Source organism: Scardinius erythrophthalmus (genome assembly GCF_964197995.2).
Source record: "Scardinius erythrophthalmus genome assembly, chromosome: 6".
NCBI lineage: Eukaryota > Metazoa > Chordata > Actinopteri > Cypriniformes > Leuciscidae > Scardinius > Scardinius erythrophthalmus.
Window position 1 is genome coordinate 26,381,841 of NC_138226.1, and position 21,431 is coordinate 26,403,271.

Here is a 21,431-nt window from a genome sequence, read left to right on the forward strand (position 1 = left end):
GTCTCTGTAGTGGTTAAACATGAGATATAATTCGTCTTGTGTATATCTAACGGGTCATTTTTGGTCTCATGTATCTATAATTTGTTCCCTGGCCAATCGTTTTGGCTGAGGGGAAGTTTCATAACTTTATAAGCTATTTAACTTTACCGTTGTATGGTTAGACTAGAGCGCTGACTTTGTATGTTTGACTGAATTGTTTGCTTTATTTGTATAGCTTCTTGTACCATTTACTTATACTTTTATAATGGCTAATATTGATAAAACTGAAATTTAACAAAAAGAGACTGGGTTGAGTTTTGTCATTTTAAATTTTAATACAACGAAGATGATGTAATGTTGTTGACTGCAACATCTGTTGTTTAGTACAAATGCACATATTGCCTGGACCATATTAAAATGTTTAATATTTTTATATTATATTTAAATGAAAAGAGGCAGGTAATAGGCAAATATTATGCAGTGAATATAATCAATACGCGTTGCCTGAACCACATTTGTGTGGCTATAATGTTTAAGATTTCTTTAAATGAAAACAAAAAGAGTTAGTATGGTGTTTTATAACATTTTTCGTTGCCTAAAATATACATACAGAGATAACCAGAGTAGCAGAGCGAGCTGAGTGACGCTCGCTGTTCTGTACTTGGAATAACCGGACTCGCGTCCTTTACCCATATATGGATTGGCCAGAAGGTGGGCGGGGTTAGGATTTCCCAAGATGGCGCCGCCCATACCCCCCATAAACGGCTTCAAAACCGTTCTTCAGAAAGTCTATGGGTGACGTCACAGACGCTTTGTCCATATTTTTTACAGTCTATGCGGGGTACATCAACTGTGTGACACTTAGAAACTAAATTATGTATTAAAACAGGAATGATGAGAATGTTGCTTAAATTTATCACCTACAAAATCATTATACTCCTATGTTAAACATTCAACATCCCTAGCATTGGATATGCAACATTTGGCCCTCTCTTTCCGGCTTTTACTTAAAGCCATCAGCATGGACTTCATTTCGCCAAAAGGAGAACATACCCTGATCATAATCAGGTTTCAGCATCAACAAATACCCACTGCCTTTCATCATCAGGCCAAATTACCTCTTCACTAGGAGCCGAATACATTTCCCCTTTTAATATGAGGTCTCCAAGAGCCACGTGTACGATGGCGAGAGCCTCATGTGGAGTCTGATCAACCTCTCGGCTTACGGCACACATGCTAAAGTGCACTTTTTACCCCATGCATGCATATGGAAAGGACCATTCACCTTGCAGACCGCAGCATCATTAAAGGCAGCACAGGGGTAAAAGCACAAACACTCACATAACCTCTTAAACAGAGGCATTTCTATGACCACTCCGATGGAAGCCGATGGCCAGCTAAGGCAGAAAGGCTAAGAGTAAAGTTTATCCACGAGTAAATGGATTCTGTTTAAGTGGAGATGAAAGCAACCCATTGAGACGAGGACGCTGTAAAAGACTAAGGGGTCTGGATTGACGTCCATAACCTCGCCGCTCAGGAAGCAGCTTTATTTACTCTTAAAGAGGCCAAGACTGGAAACCAGGCCTCGTGGGCCCCGAGACTTCAGAGGGCTGCTGATACCAACATCAAAGGTTTATTGAGGAAGTAATGCAGGTAGTAACAAGAAGGTCTGGATGTGAGATTAAGTAGCGGAGAGGCCAGCGTCCCGGCTGGTTCGACTTCCTCGGTTTGTGTAGGACGAGCCAAAGAGGGGAACGCTGTCACAACAACATTATCGCATGTGCTAACCGCTCGTCTTCACAGCTGGAGTTCTGGGAGAGATAAGGCTTTGTCGGGACCCTTATTACCCAGCCTGGTGCCATTGTTAGCAGGCTGTTTTGAAGTACACAAAGCCGCCTGTTTGAAGGGGTGCGAGGGTCTTTTGTTACATGCTCCGCACTTCATTTTTAATCTGCTTCTGTCGTGCAAAAACACCACAAACCGAACAGGAAATGAGTCCTCATTCTTTCTCTTTTGTTCATGGAGTCATATCTAATATCACTATTACTATTTCATCCAGACAAAGCTCTATCCCCCACCGGGCGGCCGTGCTATTGGAGAGAGAGATTAGGGCTGACTGTGCGAGGGGTGCGTGAGGTCCTCGGTGTGTGGCTTTTGAAGAGCGGAGGAAGGTCGTAAGACTCTTTTCTGCAACAGCTCACCTGGCAGGTGGAAATACGTCAGGTAGTCAGACAGATGTAGAGCGTCAAACCCACCTGCCGATTCTCCTTTCCCCTCTTCACATGGGCCAAACTACCGCCGCGTGTGTCTTCAGTGAGACATCACTGCACATGGTGCCGCAAAGCAAGTCTTCATCTCTCTCAAGCAATCTCATCCCGTCATTCCATTCAAATGGCATCATCTCTATCAAACTATTCTATCTCCTGACTGTCTGAAGCCTGTCCTTCATCTGCAGACTGATACGCTCTATTCATTGGCCAACGCAGAAATCTAGAGTGCAGGGTAACCAATAAAATGTAGATATACACTACTGTTCAAATGTTTAAAGAAATTAAAGTCACCATGAAATCAAAATGGACATTTCTTGTTTGTTTTTTTATGAAATATTGCAGTTTTTATTTTATTGCACATTCAACGATCCAATCAATTCCTGATGGACAAAATCAAATCTCGACCTGCCTTGTTTTCTCTTTTCGAGAGGCCGTTTCACTCGGATATACATCACGATAAGAAAGAAAAGACAATTGTTTTATTTAAACTTCAATAGTTTTATTCAGCAAGGACGAATCAAAGAATCCTAAAATGAAACGCATTTCAGTTTCCACAAAAGTATTAGGCACAACTGTTTTCATCATTGATAATAATAAGAAATGTTTATTGAGCAGCAAACTAGAAATTATTTCATTCTATTCTATTCACCTTAGTTTGCAATGCTGATGCAAGACTATCCGATTCCTTAGCTGTTATGGGTAAATAACTGGAAGAATAACAGTGCAGTAAAATTTAAAACTATTTGCGCTACAAACCAGTGCATTTATAATTACGTCATTACATTTAAATAATATGGTAAGAAATACCAGTTTGCAAAATCTAGCCGCACAACAAGCTGTTTTGTACAGATAAAATGTACAGGTGGTGGATGATACCAGAAGTATTTATTTTCTTATTTACATACTTTTTAATGTACTGAATTTCTTACACACACGCATATATATATATATATATATATATAAAAATCTTAATAAAATTTGCAACCTTTACCTTGTATTGTTTCTGCTCGTAATGCTCTCACATTCCTCTCTTTGCAGCTTTGTTTTTAAGATTGACAATGACAGCTTTCTCTACCTTCTGTCACCATCTTTTTTCTTCCCTCAGCCCTTTCCTTTTCTCCATCTACCTTTTTTCCCATTGTCTCATCATCTGTCACTCCTCTATCAGGGTTTCCATCTCCTTTGCCTTTTTTTTTTACATTTCAATCACTCGCTCTTTCAGCTTTTGCTCTTAAAATGTATCTACAGTCATCTTTCACTGTCTGTTAGCTATTCTTCCCATACATTAATCTCCCTGACTACCGTATCTCAGTCCAGACAGTCCAGTCACACACAGAGACGTCATTCCATCAGTCACAGAGTCAAGCAAACAGTTTAGAAATGCAAAGCTCAATGTGTGTCGCCTGCAAAATCCAGCAATTGCTCACTAACCAAATAAAATCTTTACTGTCACCACACATAAGGTGCCCAATTTTGTACATTTGGAGACCTTATGCATTTATTTCAATCCACTGAAGGGAATTAATCTCCTGTGTGCAAGCAGAACTAGTGGTTTGTGGGTAATGAGTCGCAGTCATGCTTCAGACCACTGCATACTAACTAATCAGTGAGAATGATGCAGTGAAGGGTGCGTTCAACACAGCATGCATGAGAGTCATAATTGAACAGTGAGAGGACTAATTCACTAGATAAATTTACTAGAACAATGTGTAAACAAGTGTGAATTGTCTTTAATATGGTGAAAAGTTGACGTAATAATTTACCACTTCACACACATTAGAGACAATAAAGTAGCCTACTTTGGGAAATGTGGGTGATATTCTACTTGGAGAATACCAGCAAACATGGAGAGGACAGCAATTACATTTAGTGAAACATGCTCACAAAGTACTAAATATAATCTGGATTAACAGTGCAGTTATACAGAGAAATGATGATCACTAACATGGTTTGCATTGTTTTTTGTTTGTTTTTTTTTTTTTTACATTATTTTTGATAAATGTGTGTCCAATTATATATAAATTATTGGGGAAAAAAAAAACTAAACGTTTCAAATGTGTCATAGGTCTAACCTTAATTTGGACAGTAAGTGTGTTTACATGCATTTAACATGCAAGAATAAGATGGTAAACATACTTTACTCATGTAAACATACTTATAAACGTACATATACATTTTGTATATATAAATACACACATAATCATGGATATATTTTAAAAATAAATTATGTATAAATATATATACAGTATATACATGCAAATATTTCTTAAATATATACATATGTGTGCATGTATATATACAAAATAATTATACACAGTACACACACATATTATGTAAACAAACTTTTATTTTGGATGTGATTAATTGCGATTAATCGTTGCCCAGCACTAATATTTTAATTATAAAATGAAAAAGTGCACATGTAAAATTATGTTAAAATATGTATATTTTAAATTGTAATAATATTTCACAATCATGGTATTACTATATATTTTGTATAAATAAATGCAGCTTTGGTCAGCATGAAAGCCTTCTTTCAAAAACATTTTTGAATTGTAGTGCACATACTGTACATTAACATACATTTAAAAAATACAAATGTAATGCATAACTACTTAATTTTACTGTAAATTGTGTGCTCCAAATCCCAAAGACTTGCCTGTTACAGGGCAAAAAGGTAATAGTTTGTTTAACCCCAACTATTGAGTCGAAATTCCTCTCATGCTGCTGTGAATTTATCTAAATAAATACATGAAATAAGTTGACAATGGAGGCTGTAGCTCATTTCCTGCGAGGGGCCAAAGTTTGAGTGGCACTGCTATGGTTCCAGCCAAGTGTGCGGGGTTCTCAGCATTTGGTTATTTACAGAAAGTGCTGAGTGGGGCAGAATTTGGATGATTGTGGATCGACGGGCACTAAGCTGAGGGAGATACAGGAAGAGCCAACACACAGCTGCACAGTTGCAGTGCCTGACTTCACACAGGCCTGCATGCTCCAGCACTTCCCGTAGGAGCGCCCTGACCTCATGCGCCACTTCCCGCCCAGCACTGAATCAACAAGCATCGATAAGAGCAGGAAACCAGTCTACAAGGTGGGCAGAAGGGTGTGTGTAAAGAGGCCAGCGCTCCGGCGACGGGTGCGTGGGTTGCCAGGTTCATCAGGAAAGATATCAAACAGACAAAAACAAAGGGAGGGAAAGTTGAGGGGAGAGAGAGTGACAGGTGAAGACGTCTGAACATCCAAACAGACAAAAGCTAGCATACTTACACGTCCTACGAGGGTTGAAACAAAGGCAGGAAGCTCAGGACTTCCCGTCCTCAAGGCTTGAGGAACTACAGCGTGACTATGACCTTCCACGGCTAAGACAGCAAACAGAGCCCCGTTGGGCTTTAGAGACAGACATGACTGTGCAGAGAAATGTGTCCTCAGAGACACATGATATCACTGCAGATGACCCAAATAACATGCCACTACATTTCCTGTCGGACCTTACAGTCCTCTATGCAGTCTTAAAGCTCCATTATCTATGTGGTAGGGGTGGTGAAAAAAATCGATTATTGATTAATCGCGAGTATGTTATGGACGAGTATGAATCGATTATCAAATTTTCAAAAATCGATTTTTTATAAAAAAAAAAAAAAAAAAAAATCCACTCTGCGTGCATTTAGAGCATGTTATGTTATGAGAGGCGAATCACAACTACTTCAGAAAACCCAGCACAGTATAGGAACTACCAGGCAGTGACGTATGTGTACGCTGAAATAAAAAGTATTTCACCTCAGAAAAACGGACGTTCCTGTCCTGTCAGCCGTTATACTGTACTCGTAGCGCACACTCTTCAATTGCACGCGCAAATGCGGAGGGGCGCGCCGTGTATCGCTTCACTGTATAGTGCAAAGTGCAAAGGAAACTACGAGCATGCAACGTTGTTCGTTGTAAATTAGTAAGTCATGAAATAAAAGTAAAATACCAATAAATCACGTTACTGGTAGGCTACGTCGTGTGTTAGCTGAGAAGGATTTGCATGCAGGCATGATTTTCATTCTATTCACCAGGAGCAGTTTCCATGTTTCATTAACAGTTCTTGTTAGTATTGTGTATTCACCATGGTAACTGTCGTTTCAATATTAACGCCAAAATGCCACTTTATTTTCACTTTGTGTTATTTTTTATATTTGTAAAATACTGTGGTGGCTCATACCAACATTGTATTAAAAGCTAGTTTGGTTCAACTTGATGAGTCACAACACAATGTGATGTATTCATTTCTGTGTTCTACAGAACATAAGCTACATACAAATAATTCTGAAGTTATAACTACACGACACAGAAAGTGCTTTGAGTTGTTACTCAATAAAAGAGTTAAGTAATTCAGCAGCTGACTTTTTTTAATACTGCAATCACTTAGTGTATTTTTGTTTACTGTTGTGAACTGGAAAATCAATAATCGCTAATCGAAAATCGTTAATAATCGAAAATCGACTGTAATCGAATCGGGACTTCAATAATCGTAATCGAATCGAATCGGGAAATCAGACAGATTAACCACCCCTACTATGTGGGGTTGTTTGATTCAGTGATTAAACATCTGAAATGGTAAATTAAAGGCTGTGGGTTCGAACCTGCAGTGATGCAAGACACTTAAATCGATAACTCATCCGTTTCTCGGAAACACAAATGGAATTTTTTTTTAAATATCCTTTCATCATTTTTGTCCATCCATTGAAAGTCCAAGCAAACTAATTTTTTAAGCTTCAAAAAGTACAAAAAGGCATCCGAAAAGTAATCTACATAAATCAAGCTGTTTAATCCAAGTTCTCCAAAGAGATAATTTATTTATCTGAAGTTTTAATTCAGGCTTTTATTCACTTTCAACACTGATCAATGCACATACATATACACATAAAATATAGTAAACACAGAAGCTCAACTGAACTTGCTTGACGTGAGAACCAATTGGTTTTCTTTCTCTTCAAAATATCTGAATTTGTCTTCCAAAGATGAACTAAAATTATACAGGTGTGGAACGAGGTGAGGGTGAGTTTTAATTTTTGATAGAAGAATCTTAATTTTTGGACGAACTGTCACTTTAACATGATTTCTCTAGCAGGGCTGTCACTATAAAAAGTGTCTAAACAAAAATGTCAGCAAAATTCTACTAATGTGGGGAAAGCTGCTTCTGACTGCTTTTAGAGGGAAAAGCTGCCCGTAACTGCTGGTCTAGGATCAATTTTCTCTGTAATAATGGCTTATTGGTGAAACAGATTTGGCAAACAAACCCATGCGTATTTGTGTTTGCACTTTGAAGAGCGTCAAAAGGTTTTTATTTACAACGTTTTGCTGCATTGAGCAATGTAACCAATCCCAAACACATCTGTTGTTTTCTTGAACAAATTGGCCAATCAGAGGCGTTTAATTTAGAATCCACTCATTGGTCAAAACGCCAGTTTTAGTTCTGAAGGCTTGTGAATCCTCTAATTGTATCAAATGAAATTCTAGACGCAACGTAAATAAATGATTAACTGTGCAGTGTAAACAGCTTCATTGATTATAACGGAAACTGTGTGAGATCACGATTAACTAAAATGAGTGAGCTTTTTTTGAGATTATAAAGGGAGCGCTCTTCGCATGCTTTCTGCCTTGCCAAATCACACTTGCTTTTCTGTTAAAATGAACAGTGGTTTGTGAATGTAGATGCTTTGAGATTTCTTGTTTAGAGCTCAAAACTCTTGTCAGTGTTTCCTGCAACGTCACTTTGAATCTACAGCGTCATGCTGAAACCGCATCGTAATGTCTTTGCAGGCTGTACACACACATACACACAAAAAACAATCAAACAACACAGCAACCAGTGCAATCCAACTCACAAACAAATTCTATAGGAAACACTGCACCATCTTGCACAAGCAACCCAAGCCGCTTGCAGTGTTCATGAACAGGGTGTTTGTTTTGTATATTCAAGCATTGTGTTGTGTGCAATTCATGCACTGGAAAGGGAAAAAAAGACCAAGAGAGGAAAAGACTTTAAGAAAGGTTTATTAGCAATGAATAGGAAGAGGTGTAGATGACTGAAGAACTGATGACTGTAGCGCTGCATTAGATTTATTGTAGTTAGACAGAGAAGACTCTTACCAGCTCACGTGGAAGGAACATGTCTTCCTGTCTGGCCACAACCAGACACACACTGTCCCCATGCTTAGTACTGCGTAACATGGCCACCAGTTCCTCCTGAGAGCGGCCTGTAATGTCCACACCGTTCACCTGAACACACGTATGCACATGGTTTCAATGGATTTCATATGAAAATTCACAGTGATGTGAAATGAAAGAGTTTTTCCATTTAAAGTAGTCACATATTACTAGGGCTGGGTATTGACACAAATTTCCCAATTCGATTCGATTTCGATTCACAAGCTTGCAATTCGATTTAATTTCGATTCGATTCGATATTGATTATTTTGGATATCAGTTACAATACATGGCAAATTTTCTCAAGAAAAACAAATCTCTTAACTAATGCTGTAAACTATGGGAGTCAGTTGTAGCCTACTAGGCTTCATTAGCCAACTATAATATTGAAGGTAAAAATTTACTGATTTGTATACAAACACTTAAATTACACTTATTTATTTTCATAATAATAAAGTTATATGAAATATAAACATTTAAATGGTGGCTGTCATAAAAACCTGCCAGATTTATTCAAACATGCATTCAAAATTGAACATTAAAAATTATGATGAATATGTAATATGGTGCATATATTTAGCAAAATGCTCCTCTGTAGAGTTAATTTTTCTAGCTGACTAACGAGTTTATGGTCAATGGATATGGTTTTTCTGAGGTAAATGTAATGTGTCGTTACATGACATTGTTTACAAGCTGTTTTACTGACGTCTTTCCACGGTTGAAACACTGATCGAGCGATTCCATGTCACATGATACAGAATTCGATAAGTTGTACTCTATCTTTTAACACACTAACACGCTCTTGATCTGAGCTGCGCCAGAGCGATCTCTCGCCACAGCGCCAAAACGGTATTTGAAATCTGAGACTTTGTTTTATATCAATAGTAACAAAGCACAAAGATTATTGTGATTTATTGGATGTGATGCGCGCTACAATGTTATATTCATTCATCACATGAAAACAGGATAACTAATCGATTCTTGGGATTTAAGAATCGATATCGGTTCGTAAAAATGAGAATCGATTAAAATCGAGAAATCAATATTTTTTTTACCCAGCCCTACATATTACTATACTAGAAATACTCCATCTTACACTCGAATGAGACTCACTTCTAGTATCCTGTCACCTGACTGCAGGCGGCCATCTTTGACAGCAGCTCCTCTCGGTAAGATGTTTTTGACGAGGATGGGGCCGGGTCCGTGCACTGAAGAATCTCTGGTCACAACGGTGAAGCCCAGACCTTCAGGACCTGTGAGGAGATTGAGAGAGTTTAAAGTGATTGACAGATGAAACCCAATTTGTCAGCAATAATGCGCTAAATCGTGTGTGAAGCCTTTTCTCTCCGCAGTCAGCACGCTTATGTCAGCAAGGAGTCTGTGAAATAGCCCAGCTTCACGTCATACTTGAAGTGTCATATGGGTATATAAACTGGGGAAAGTGTTAGGCAAGTACTTTTTTTTTTTTAAGAAAGAAATGTAATACTTTTATTCAGCAAAGATGCATCAAATTGCTCAAGTGACAGTAAAGACATTTCCAATGTGACAAAATTGTATTTCAAGTAAATGAAATGTAGCAAACACTACATGCCTGGATTATAAACACCTCAAACCTCAAATAATCATTAGACTGTCTCTATAAAACTCCTCATAGACTACACTGTACATTGGGGTGGGTCTGTCTGAGGCCTGTCAGGGAGAGTCGGGCTGATGAAGGCTGTCCTTGTGCGAGACTGAGATTAGAGTCACCTGGCTTCAGAAACTGAAGTTTAATTTCACATATGAGCACATTTCAAAGAGCCGGAGTGACAAGGACAAGCAAAAAGAGATACAGAGTGAATGAATATGAAAGCAAACAGAGAAGCGAGAGGGAGAGATAATGTTAAAAACCATACGCATTTCTTAAAACAAACAACCCCATGACCTCCCGAAACTGACATTTACACTCTTCAGATGAAATTCAACAGTAAAAAAAAAAATAAAATAAATAAAAACCTTATTGGTTAAAAAATAAGCATCTAACAAGAAATCATTTGTGTGATTCCTTTCAGCCCAGATATTAGAGGAGGCTGCTGTCTAGCACAGGTGGTGGTCCATTTAAACCGTGCTGCCGCCTTGACCTGTGCATATTGCTTCTTACGGCGTTCTTGATGCTGTCACGGTGACTGATAGGTAGATTAGAGAACGGGCTATAGCCCCCCGTGTGACACGAGGCACGTCTTTAGGGCGGATATTTCCAGTCCTGTCCCTGAGCTCAGGGATAAAATGATGGACAGAGCATGTGGGTGAAGATACTAAAGAGTAGACGGCCTCAGGGCAAGTGGTTGTTCTTTAACACGCTATGACTTCAGAGGACAATACATATCGAAGCCAGTTTGTGGAAAAATTGACGGCATTTTATGCTCGTCATTTAGCACAATCGTTTTACGGTCAGCACTTTTTTGTTCCAGCAATGAATTTATATCAGCATTAATGGCAGAATCAATAAGAACTTAATAGACTTTGCAGCCTGAAATTATAGCTTCATTCATTCGGTTAGACTGCCAAAACCCCCAACTACAAAGTTGACCAATGTTGGAGTGAGGGAGAGAATCATATTAAAAGAAAGTACATTCATTTAAAAGATGTTGCAGGAATTTCCTTGCTCAAAAAAAAATGTGAGTTTGAATGTACTATGTAAGAATTCTTTTTTAAACTGGGGTCCAAGGACACTCGGGTATGGAAGCTTGTTTCCGCCACTGAATAAAACATTTTAAAAGATAATTGCGACTTTTTATCTCACAATTGCGAGTTTACATCTCGCAATTCTGACTTTATTTCTCAGAATTGCGAGATATAAAGTCAGAATTGCGTGAAATAAAGTCAGAATTCTGAGATATAAAGTCAGAATTCTGAGATATAAAGTCAGAATTGCGAGATATAAAGTCGCAATTGCGTCTTATAAAGTCAGAATTCTGCCTTTTTTCCTCGCAATTGCGACTTTATATCACGCAATTCTGACTTTATATCTCAGAATTCTGACTTTATATCACACAATTCTGACTTTATAACACATAATTGCGAGTTTATATCTCGCAATTCTGACATCTTTTCTCAGAATTGTGAGATATAAAGTCCAATTCTAAGGGGGAAAAAAAGACGGACTTTTTTTTTTTTTACCTTAGAATAGTTTATATCTCACAATTCTGACTTTATATCCCCCAATTGCGTGATATAAAGTCAGAATTCTGAGATATAAACTCGCAATTGTGAGATAAAAAGTCGCAACTATCTTTTTTTTTTTTTTGTGGCGGAAACAAGCTTCCATACTCGGGGGATAAAAAAAAAAAACATTTTTTTTTTTTTTTTAAATTAACTAAAACTATTCAGTGTGATCAAAAACTATAAAAAATGTTAATGTTACAAAAAAAAGGTCAGGACATTTTAATATCCCAGGTATCAGTAATCTCAGTTCTTACTACACTGTAAAAAAGCGCATCCATATTTTTTTTTTGAGTCAAAAATACTAAGATGTTTAAAGAAACTAGTCAACCCGCTGTCTGAACAAAATAAATTTGAATTGAACAATATTACTGGATTTATTTTAAACTATTGTTTTGTCATTACTGTATATATATATATATATATATATATATATATATATATATATATATATATATATATATATAAAATATATATATTGATACTTTGCAGTCACGTGATATCTGGCGGGCAACCAACGCGGTTAGTGCACCCAATCGCACAACAACTATCTGGCATGTCGTGTACACCTCGAAACACCAACTTTTGTATATTAAAACTGGCAACGTCCTGGCAAGATCCTTGATTAGTTTACTGCTTTTTGTTGCTAGAGAATAAAGTTCTTGCCCGCCAGCCAGTGCAACTGACGTCACGTGCAAAGTATCAATATATATATATATATATATATATACACTACCGGTCAAAAGTTTTAGATCGGTAAGATTTTTTATGTTTTTAAAAGAAGTCTCTTCTGCTCACCAAAGCTGCATTTATTTGATTAAAAATACAATCAAAAACAGTCATATTGTGAAATATTATTTAAAACAGCTGTTTTCTATGTGAATAGTTAAGTGTAATTTATTCATGTGATGGCAAAGCTGAATTTTCAGCATCATTACTCCAGTCTTCAGTGTCACATGATCCTTCAGAAATCATTCTGATATGATGATTTGACGCTCAAGAAACATTTATGATTATTATCAATGTTGAAAACAGTTTTTTACATTTTTATTTCATGATGCTATGATGAATAGAAAGTTCAAAAGAACAGCATTTATCTGAAATGGAAAGCTTTTGTAACATTAAACACTACCCTTCAAAAGTTTGAGGTCAGTAAGAATTTTAATTTTATTTTTGGGGGAAATAAATAAAATAAATCAATACTTTTATTCATCAAGGATGAGTTAAACTGATCAAAAGTTACAGTAAAGACATTTATAATGTTAGAAAATATTCTATTTTAAATAAATGCTGTTCTTTTGAACTTGTTATTCATCAAATAATAAAAAAATAATAATTGTACACAACTGTTTTCAACATTGAAAATAATAAAGAATTTTTTTTAGCATAAAATCAGCATATTAGAATGATTTCTGAAGGATCATGTGACACTGAAGACTGGAGTAATGATGTTGAAAATTCAGCTTTGATCTGAGGAATAAATTACATTTTAAAATATATTAAAATAAAAAATGTAATTTTAAATTTTCATAATATTTCACAATAATACGTTTTTTTTTTGTTTTTTTTTATCAAATAAATGCAGCCTTGGTGAGCAGAAGAGACTTCTTTTAAAAACATACAAAATCTTACCGATCTAAAACTTTTGACCAGTAGTGTGTGTATATATATATATATATATATATATATATATATATATATATATATATATATATATATATATATATATATATATATATATATATATATATATATATATATATATATATATATATATATATATATATATATATATATATATATATATATATATATATATATATATATATGCCAAACTCTAATAAATGCTGGGTTCAGCCTGTTGAGTCATTTGTCATATTTTTACCCAGGTCCTGGGTAGCAGGTAGTTTTTCTGTAACTCTTCCTGAATGAAATTAAGGTTTGTGTTACATTTTATTCCAATCAAATTATTACTTTACAAATAGGGTCTCCAGTCTCACATTTTACCTTTTTTGTTTGTACATTGTACATTTTACCTGTTTGTACATGTACGGTCGCAGCTAACGTCTGCCTGAAACGCCAGCCTACACCAGATCTACACTCAAAGTGAACGTCGCCGCCACCATGGAAATTGTTCTCCTTCAGCCAAATGAATGCGCGACCAGGGCTGAAACACATTGCGACATGGCTGTCATATGTAACAAAGTTGCCATGCACTCCACTGACTACAATAGGAGCGCTGTTGATCTAGTGCTTTAGCGTCGTAGCTGCGGTTGCGTGTTTGACGTGTTGAAACTTAAATGTCTAACAGATGAGATGGCACATGGTAAAGCTGTTTTTCATGTATAGTAACTTTAAAACATTAATATATATGACTGTCGTTTAATAAACTGGAACGGCCTACGGATACCAGTTTTCTTCCCACATATTCTCTTTGGCACCATTAACAGGTTGACTGACCCAAACAAACCCAACAAGCTGGGTCAATATAACCAGCGCTGGGTTCCCAAATAACCCTGACCTGTTTTTTTTGCAGCATTTTTTTAGAGTGCAGACATCTTTGCTAATTGTAAGGTGTTTTTGTCTTCAAAAAAGAAAAATGCATAGTTCACTTCACATATTTAGTGTCTTATTAAACAAAACTCAGCAAAAATAAGAAAAGTTCCTTTTTCAGGATAATGTATTTAAAGATAATTTTCTTAAATCCAAATTGGAAAGGGTTTTTCATGCTTGTTCAATGAACCATAAACCATTATTGCACATGCACCTGTGGAACAGTCCTTAAGACGCTAACAGTTTACAGGCCGTTAAGACCGTTAAGGTTAGCGTTACAAAATCTTCGGACACTAAACAGGCCTCTCTACTGACTCTGTTCACATCTGCATTCCTCATGCCTCCTGCAGCAGGACTATGGCATGTTCACGCAAGTGATCAGGGACCCTGGACATCTTTTTCCTAGTGTTTTTCAGAGCAATAAACTGCAATGTCCGTAGCGTAAAACGCTACAGGGAGACAGGAAAGACAGTTCTTGCAGTGCCAAACCACATGTTACCATATGTCCCCCCAGACATTTTCGAGAACTTGCAAACGCCTTGGTTAATATCAAGCAAGAACAGGCAAATCTGCTGCAGATTTGAGGATTAGACCCACTGTAGGACATAAAGCAGCTGGTGGACACACCAGATACAGACACAGATATTGATTTTGCTCAGGGACTCATTATTTCATTACTGTTCGCCAAATGCCAGTGAAATTTGTTTAGTTTATGTCTCAGTTGTTGAATTTTTTATGTTCACACAAATACTTAAGCATGTTAAAAAATGCTGTAAAAAAGCATTTGAAAAGCAGTTCTTTTTTTGCTTGTACACTGATACCAAAATTGTAGATCAATTTCTTGTTACCAATTCAAAATGTATTGAATATATAAAGTTGCCTAGAATGTATTGGCTGAATGAGGTATGTATCCTTTATGAACAGGAGACCTGTAAAATCTGAATGCAGTGTTGAATTTAAGAAACAATTCATTTTTTAGTGTATCTTTCCCAGTTGTTTACCTTTCTTAAGGTCGATTCTGAGTCTCTTTCCACCCTTTTTGTTTTGGATTTGTAGAGGTGAGGGTCCCAAGCTGTTTTTTAGGAGGGGGCTTTCGGTACTCTTGCCTCTGGGGGTGGGAGAGAGGCTGAGGGGTAATGGAGAGCCCAGAGAGCGACTCTCAGGACTGCTGCTGGACTCCTGAAACTCGGCTTGCCACCCTGAGGAAGACTCCACAGGCCTCACCATGGGCTTCACCTTCAGCGGCGGAGGGTCTTTGGTCCGTGTGGATGCATCAGGGTTTTCCGAGTTGAAGAGGTGGCCGATCACGGTCTTCTCAAAGCGTTCTTTATTAAAAATTGGAACAACTTCTAAACGAACGATGGGTGAACGCATGGCTTGACGGAAAATTTCCTGTGCTCTGGTAAAAGACAAGGGAGAGAGAGATAAGGGACACAGGCTATAAAAAAAGCAATTAAGAGACAATCAATTTTTTTATAATTATTTGCAGGTTATTTGATGAAATAAATGAACCTGGAAACTAAAAAGGATGGAAATTGTAATATATTGAATAGTCTTGGTTTAGATAAAACTCACTCTGACATTTATTCTGACAGCATAATTGGGGTTATGACTAATGAGTCCTTCGCATTACAAATGACAAAGCAATCCACCTCCTTCATTTTTGCTCGACTGATTTAATTTAAAAACCGTCCATCCATCCTGAGCCTAATAAGATTAATGTGACCTTCAACTGGTTAGAAGTAATTCTCCTAAGCAGAAATATGTATATACAATGTATGCATAATGTACATAATGACCATGGAACAACTGGGTAATGTTTCAGTAGGTAAGGCAAGGTCTTTAGACTGAACTTGAATAAAGCACAATCTATGATAAGTCTATATGATGAGCCATTTTATGTTCCTTTTTATTATGTTCTGATATGTAAAGCCACAGAATTCAATAGGGTGTCCTTTCTTTTGCACATGCCTGTATATGATGGATATATAATCTTGTTGATCTGGTTTCTCTCTAGCTTGAGTTTGCTATGAAAAATGAGCAGTCAATAAATCTTTACATTATAAAACCCCATAGGAAAATCTCAAAGGAACCAATGGCGAATTAGAATTCCTGGTTCTGATGCCATACCTGCACCACTCTGTATTTTTTTTTTATATAAAATTCTGACACCAAAATTGTGAATCATTTCTCGATTCTTTTTGGTGACACTTGCAATATAGAAGTAACAGGCTTCACTGAAACTGACACAAATCTAACATTATACGTTGAAAACTGACCCAAAACCAAATGATTTGTCGGGTCCTGGCGGCTTTGGTTTGGGTAGCAGATCTCTAATCAGCATGACAGTGTGCAGTAATGCAGTGTAAGAGAAGGAGATCTCCTACACATAGCAAACAGAGCTCAGCAAATGACCATGACTGCTCTGAAAGGGCTCTGAAGCCATGAATTGAGTGTTTTTCTGCTTTTGAAACCAGTCCAAGAGTGTACAACCATAAACAGAGCACAACAATGGACACCATGCTTGTTTTTACAACCATGACATGAAAAGATAGGTCTAAAAACAAAGTAACACGACAGGAAGGAAATAATGTCAGGAGGTAGAGACAGAGAAAGCAGACCAGAAGGTGAAGCAGAAAAGCTTCAGTTCAGAAACTCACTGTGAAAAGGATTTGTCCAATAATTCAGCATCATTAATTTTAACGATACAATCATCGTCCTGAAAGATGCCTTCCCTTTTGGAGCGACTGTTCTCCTCCACGCCTCGAATGTGCAGGCCCAGAGACCTGAAAGAGAACAAACCATAAATTATCAACAAAATAGAGCACAGCACAGCACCAGCCAGCCAGCCAGCCAGCAAACAGCCATAACAGGCTGCACTAGTTTCATCTTACATATTGATGATATATTATATATGTGATCTGTCCAGCAGTCATCGGCATTGACCATGGCCCTTGTGATGTTCACATCACGACGGTACCTGGCTCGTACAATGAAATAGTTAATGAGATGCCACTGTTCGGAGCGGGGATCTATCTATCTATCTATTTATCTATCCATCCATCCATCCATCCATCCATCCATCCATCCATCCATACATCCATACATCCATCCATCCATCCAATTTGAAGGAATTTATTTTAAATTTTTGCGTAACAGTGGTTTGAGTTATCTTCGGGAAAATTGAACTTCATTACATATATATATATATATATATATATATATATATATATATATATATATATATATATATATATATATTTTTTTTTTTTTTTTTTTTTACTTGACAAGTTTTACTTGTCTGCCGCCCAAACAATTTAAATTTAAATTTATTAAATCAAATTTGATTTAGGCTGCCACCGTTACACATCCATCCTGGAAATTATCCATCCATCCATCCATCCATCCATTCATCCTTCCTTCCTTCCTTCCTTCCTTCCTTCCTTCCTTCCTTCCTTCCTTCCTTCCTTCCTTCCTTCCTTCCTTCCTTCCAATTATCTATCTATCCATCCATCCATCCATCCATCCATCCATCCTTCCTTCCTTCCTTCCTTCCTTCCTTCCTTCCTTCCTTCCTTCCTTCCAATTATCTATCCATCCATCCATCCATCCATCCATCCATCCTTCCTTCCTTCCTTCCTTCCTTCCTTCCTTCCTTCCTTCCTTCCTTCCTTCCTTCCTTCCTTCCTTCCTTCCTTCCTTCCTTCCTTCCTTCCTTCCTTCCTTCCTTCCTTCCTTCCTTCCTTCCTTCCTTCCTTCCTTCCTTCCAATTATCTATCTATCTATCTATCTATCTATCTATCTATCTATCTATCTATCTATCTATCTATCTATCTATCTATCTATCTATCTATCTATCTATCTATCTATCTATCTATCTATCTATCTATCTATCTATCTATCTATCTATCCATCCATCCATCCATCCATCCATCCATCCATCCATCCATCCCAGCTACTGTACAAAATATCAATAAAACCTTCTCGCTATTTTACTGACGGAAAACCATTGGCTTTATGTTTTGCTTTATTGTCCTCCTTTTGCCCTCCTGAGCACCGTACAAAACTCACATGCACAGACCGCTTGGCAAAACACAAGACAGCAGCGCTATGGCTGGCAGTGATAAAGGCTATCAGGCTGGAGAAACTCATAAAGCAGGAGAACGGCAGACGAGTATTAATCCCTCAGTCTTCATCCGCAGGGACCTCACACGAGACCATTCGATGAATAACACATTCATGCATTACAGTGGGCCGCAGCAGTGTCTGCAAAATTATAGAACATACCTTTGCAGAAATTTATATGGAGATTTGAGGAGACACACTGGACTGAAATTGTTTCTTCAGTCAAGTGATATTTGAATGGAGAGGGTTAAAGGTTGAGTTTTGGGTGAGTGTATGAAAGACACTAAGCATATTTGTCGTCCGCTGCTGACAGCCTGCTCACAGCAGGAGCAACAATAACTGGTCTGTGTATGATTCTACTCATCACTAAAAACATTTGCATGTCCACAGCTGCAGTTTAAAATCATCCCAAAGCAGGATGGAAAAAAGGTACAAAATCTGTTACTGGGGCTGTGCTCTTTCAAAATGTGAACCTTTGTACCTTATTTAACCCTAAAGAGTGCATATTATTACCTTAAAGAAACAAACATATATAGTAGCTTTTGAAAGGGTACTGCCCCAGTGACAGCTTTTTTTATATATAAAAAGCATTGTAAACAGCCATACCATTCACAATAAAATCATGAAAACCATCAAATAAAGATGTATCTATAGATAAAGAAACAGCCTAACTCCACTGCATCTTATTCAGCATTTTCAACTGGCCAACTAGTAAAAATGAGTAGTCACACAAGCCCTAATATAAACTAATAACGTCTCCTATTATCACCTTCAGACTAAACAAAATGATCAATAACAAAAACAAGCATGCGGAAAAACTTCAATAACACACCGGAGGTCAGATTAGCGGCATGGAATCCTTATGAAGAGAAAGACGCATGATCTGGAGCGAATTAGCCTTGTGTTGGTGTAAGACTTGAGAGTGTGACCTGCTAATGCTCAGGAAGGATCTCTTCACCCCTCCATTAGATGTGCTAAAGGCTTCCCGTCCACAATGAAGTCACTCTGCATTAGCTAACAGGCTTGTTTACGTTATCGCTAGCCTCTCGTTTGGAGAATATTACGTCTAGTCTTAAGATGGGGTGACCTTTGACACGCAGAGAGAGAGAGGGCACGGCATGTCTAAAGGAAACAGATGGAGGTTACGGCCTGTGGGAGACATGAGTGAGGGGGATGAGGGAGAGAAAAAGGTTCAATCCTACAGAGAGATATCTGTCTTTATTAAGACTCCAGTGCTGTCTCAGTTCCTCGTGACTCTCTCTGATGACTCAGTTTCAGTCAGAAAGAGAAAGACTTATTTAGTGCGTGGCAGACAGTAAGAGCGCTCGACCGTGAAAACATCTGGTCATTAAATGAGCCATAAGTTCAGGTGAGGTGAATGTTAGCTGAAGTTACTCAGAAATTGCACTTTGAAGACTATGTGATCTCTAATAGCCAGTCTTCCGGCAGCCAAATCAAACACATACAAATCAGGACAGCTTTTTGGTTCAATAATTATATTCTGATCAAAAACTTCAAACTCTATACGCTATTGAAGCTAGGAATGTAATACGTTCTGGTCAATAATGATTGCAAGATTATATTCATTAAGTAATTAAGCAAACACACAAGGGGCGGGAGCTACAGTATGTAGAACTTTAATAATGACAGGTTAATTTTATGAAAAACATTTCCCACTAAGTAAATATTGTATTAAAAATTTTAATTACTTTCAGTTCCTATTACTAAACTGCTTTTTTCCAACAGTCATTGAAAAATCCATATCAGTTAACCACTAATGTGGGCCTGTCTATAAGAATATGATAACCGATATACTATTTATATACAAAAGTTATACAATTTAGTTACAATATACAATAATTATATTAACAATATATAATTTCATTGAAATTTCTTCTCAAAAATATTAAGTACCACAACTGTTGTCAACATTGATAGTAAGAAATGTTACTTGAGCATCAAACCAGCAAGTCAGAATGATTTCTGAAGGATCATTTGACACATAAGACTGGAGTAATGATGCTGAAAATTCAGCATTGACATCATAGGAATAAAATTACATTTTAAAAAGTATTCAATATATAAAATAGTTCACAATTGTATTATTTGTGCTGTGTTACTGGTCAATGCAGACTTGACCATAAGAGACTTCTTTCAAAAACATTAAGAAAATATTACTGACCACAAATTTCTGAACGGTTGTGTACTACAAGCTACAAATACAACTAATATTGACTAATACTGATATGGTCACCAATCTATTGTACATCAAAAACTATAGCTGGCGTAAAACAATGTAGAAAGCATTGCGGTTGTACATGTAACATTTAAATCAAAATTTACTGAAACTTCTGTTTCGCAAATGGTCTCACCCAACCTCCCCCCCACCCTTACCGCTGAAGTACTTAACTTTTAACCCCTCTAATTCACCCCTACAAAACGTGGTGATGAGTTTCCCTGAGCCAGCAGCAGTCGATGCTGACCCCACAGCCCTGCTCCTGTCTTCAAAGAGGGCTGCTGGTTTATATACTGCTGACCCACTGGAAATACCAGCTGATAACCACAGGATGTCCAGCTCTCTCCCACAGGAACACACTTTCTTCACTTACTCTCGCTACCTGTTTCTCCCACTCAAGCATTTAAGAAAAGAAGTCCACAACATCAGCACATCAACTCACATAAACTGTGACTGTCCATATTTGTATAAGGCCTATTCAACAACGTGGCCTGGATGAACAGTGAACTATGAAGGTGCACAGAGATAACACAGATCATTTACATACAAAGTCTTAAAGTCACAATCAAAATAGACCACATTTAACTTCTCAATGCACATTTCTGTTAGTTCATTGTTCAGAAAAAGGTGTTTGACTTTGTGATGTTATACCAAAATGTGGATTTTATTTATTTATTTTATTATTATTATTATTATTATTATTATTATTATTATTATTTCTTCCTTCACTGAAACTTTTGTTCTGGACTAAGAAATAAAATAACCATTTAAAAAAAAAAATGTGAAAAAACAAACAAACCAATAAACAATTTAATAGAAATGTAATTAAATTACACAAATAAAAATAAATAATTTAAAGTAAATAACTACAAAACTAA

General features: G+C 37.0%; 1 protein-coding gene across 1 annotated transcript in view; it reads right to left on the reverse strand.

The window, feature by feature from the left end:
- Positions 1-21,431, reverse strand: part of pard3bb (par-3 family cell polarity regulator beta b) — a 332,881-nt gene that overhangs the window by 183,071 nt on the left and 128,379 nt on the right. Inside the window, 4 exon segments of the mRNA XM_081368961.1 lie at positions 8,382-8,510; positions 9,552-9,691; positions 15,194-15,591; positions 16,853-16,978. Of these exon segments, the coding sequence (XP_081225087.1) occupies positions 8,382-8,510; positions 9,552-9,691; positions 15,194-15,591; positions 16,853-16,978 (793 nt within the window).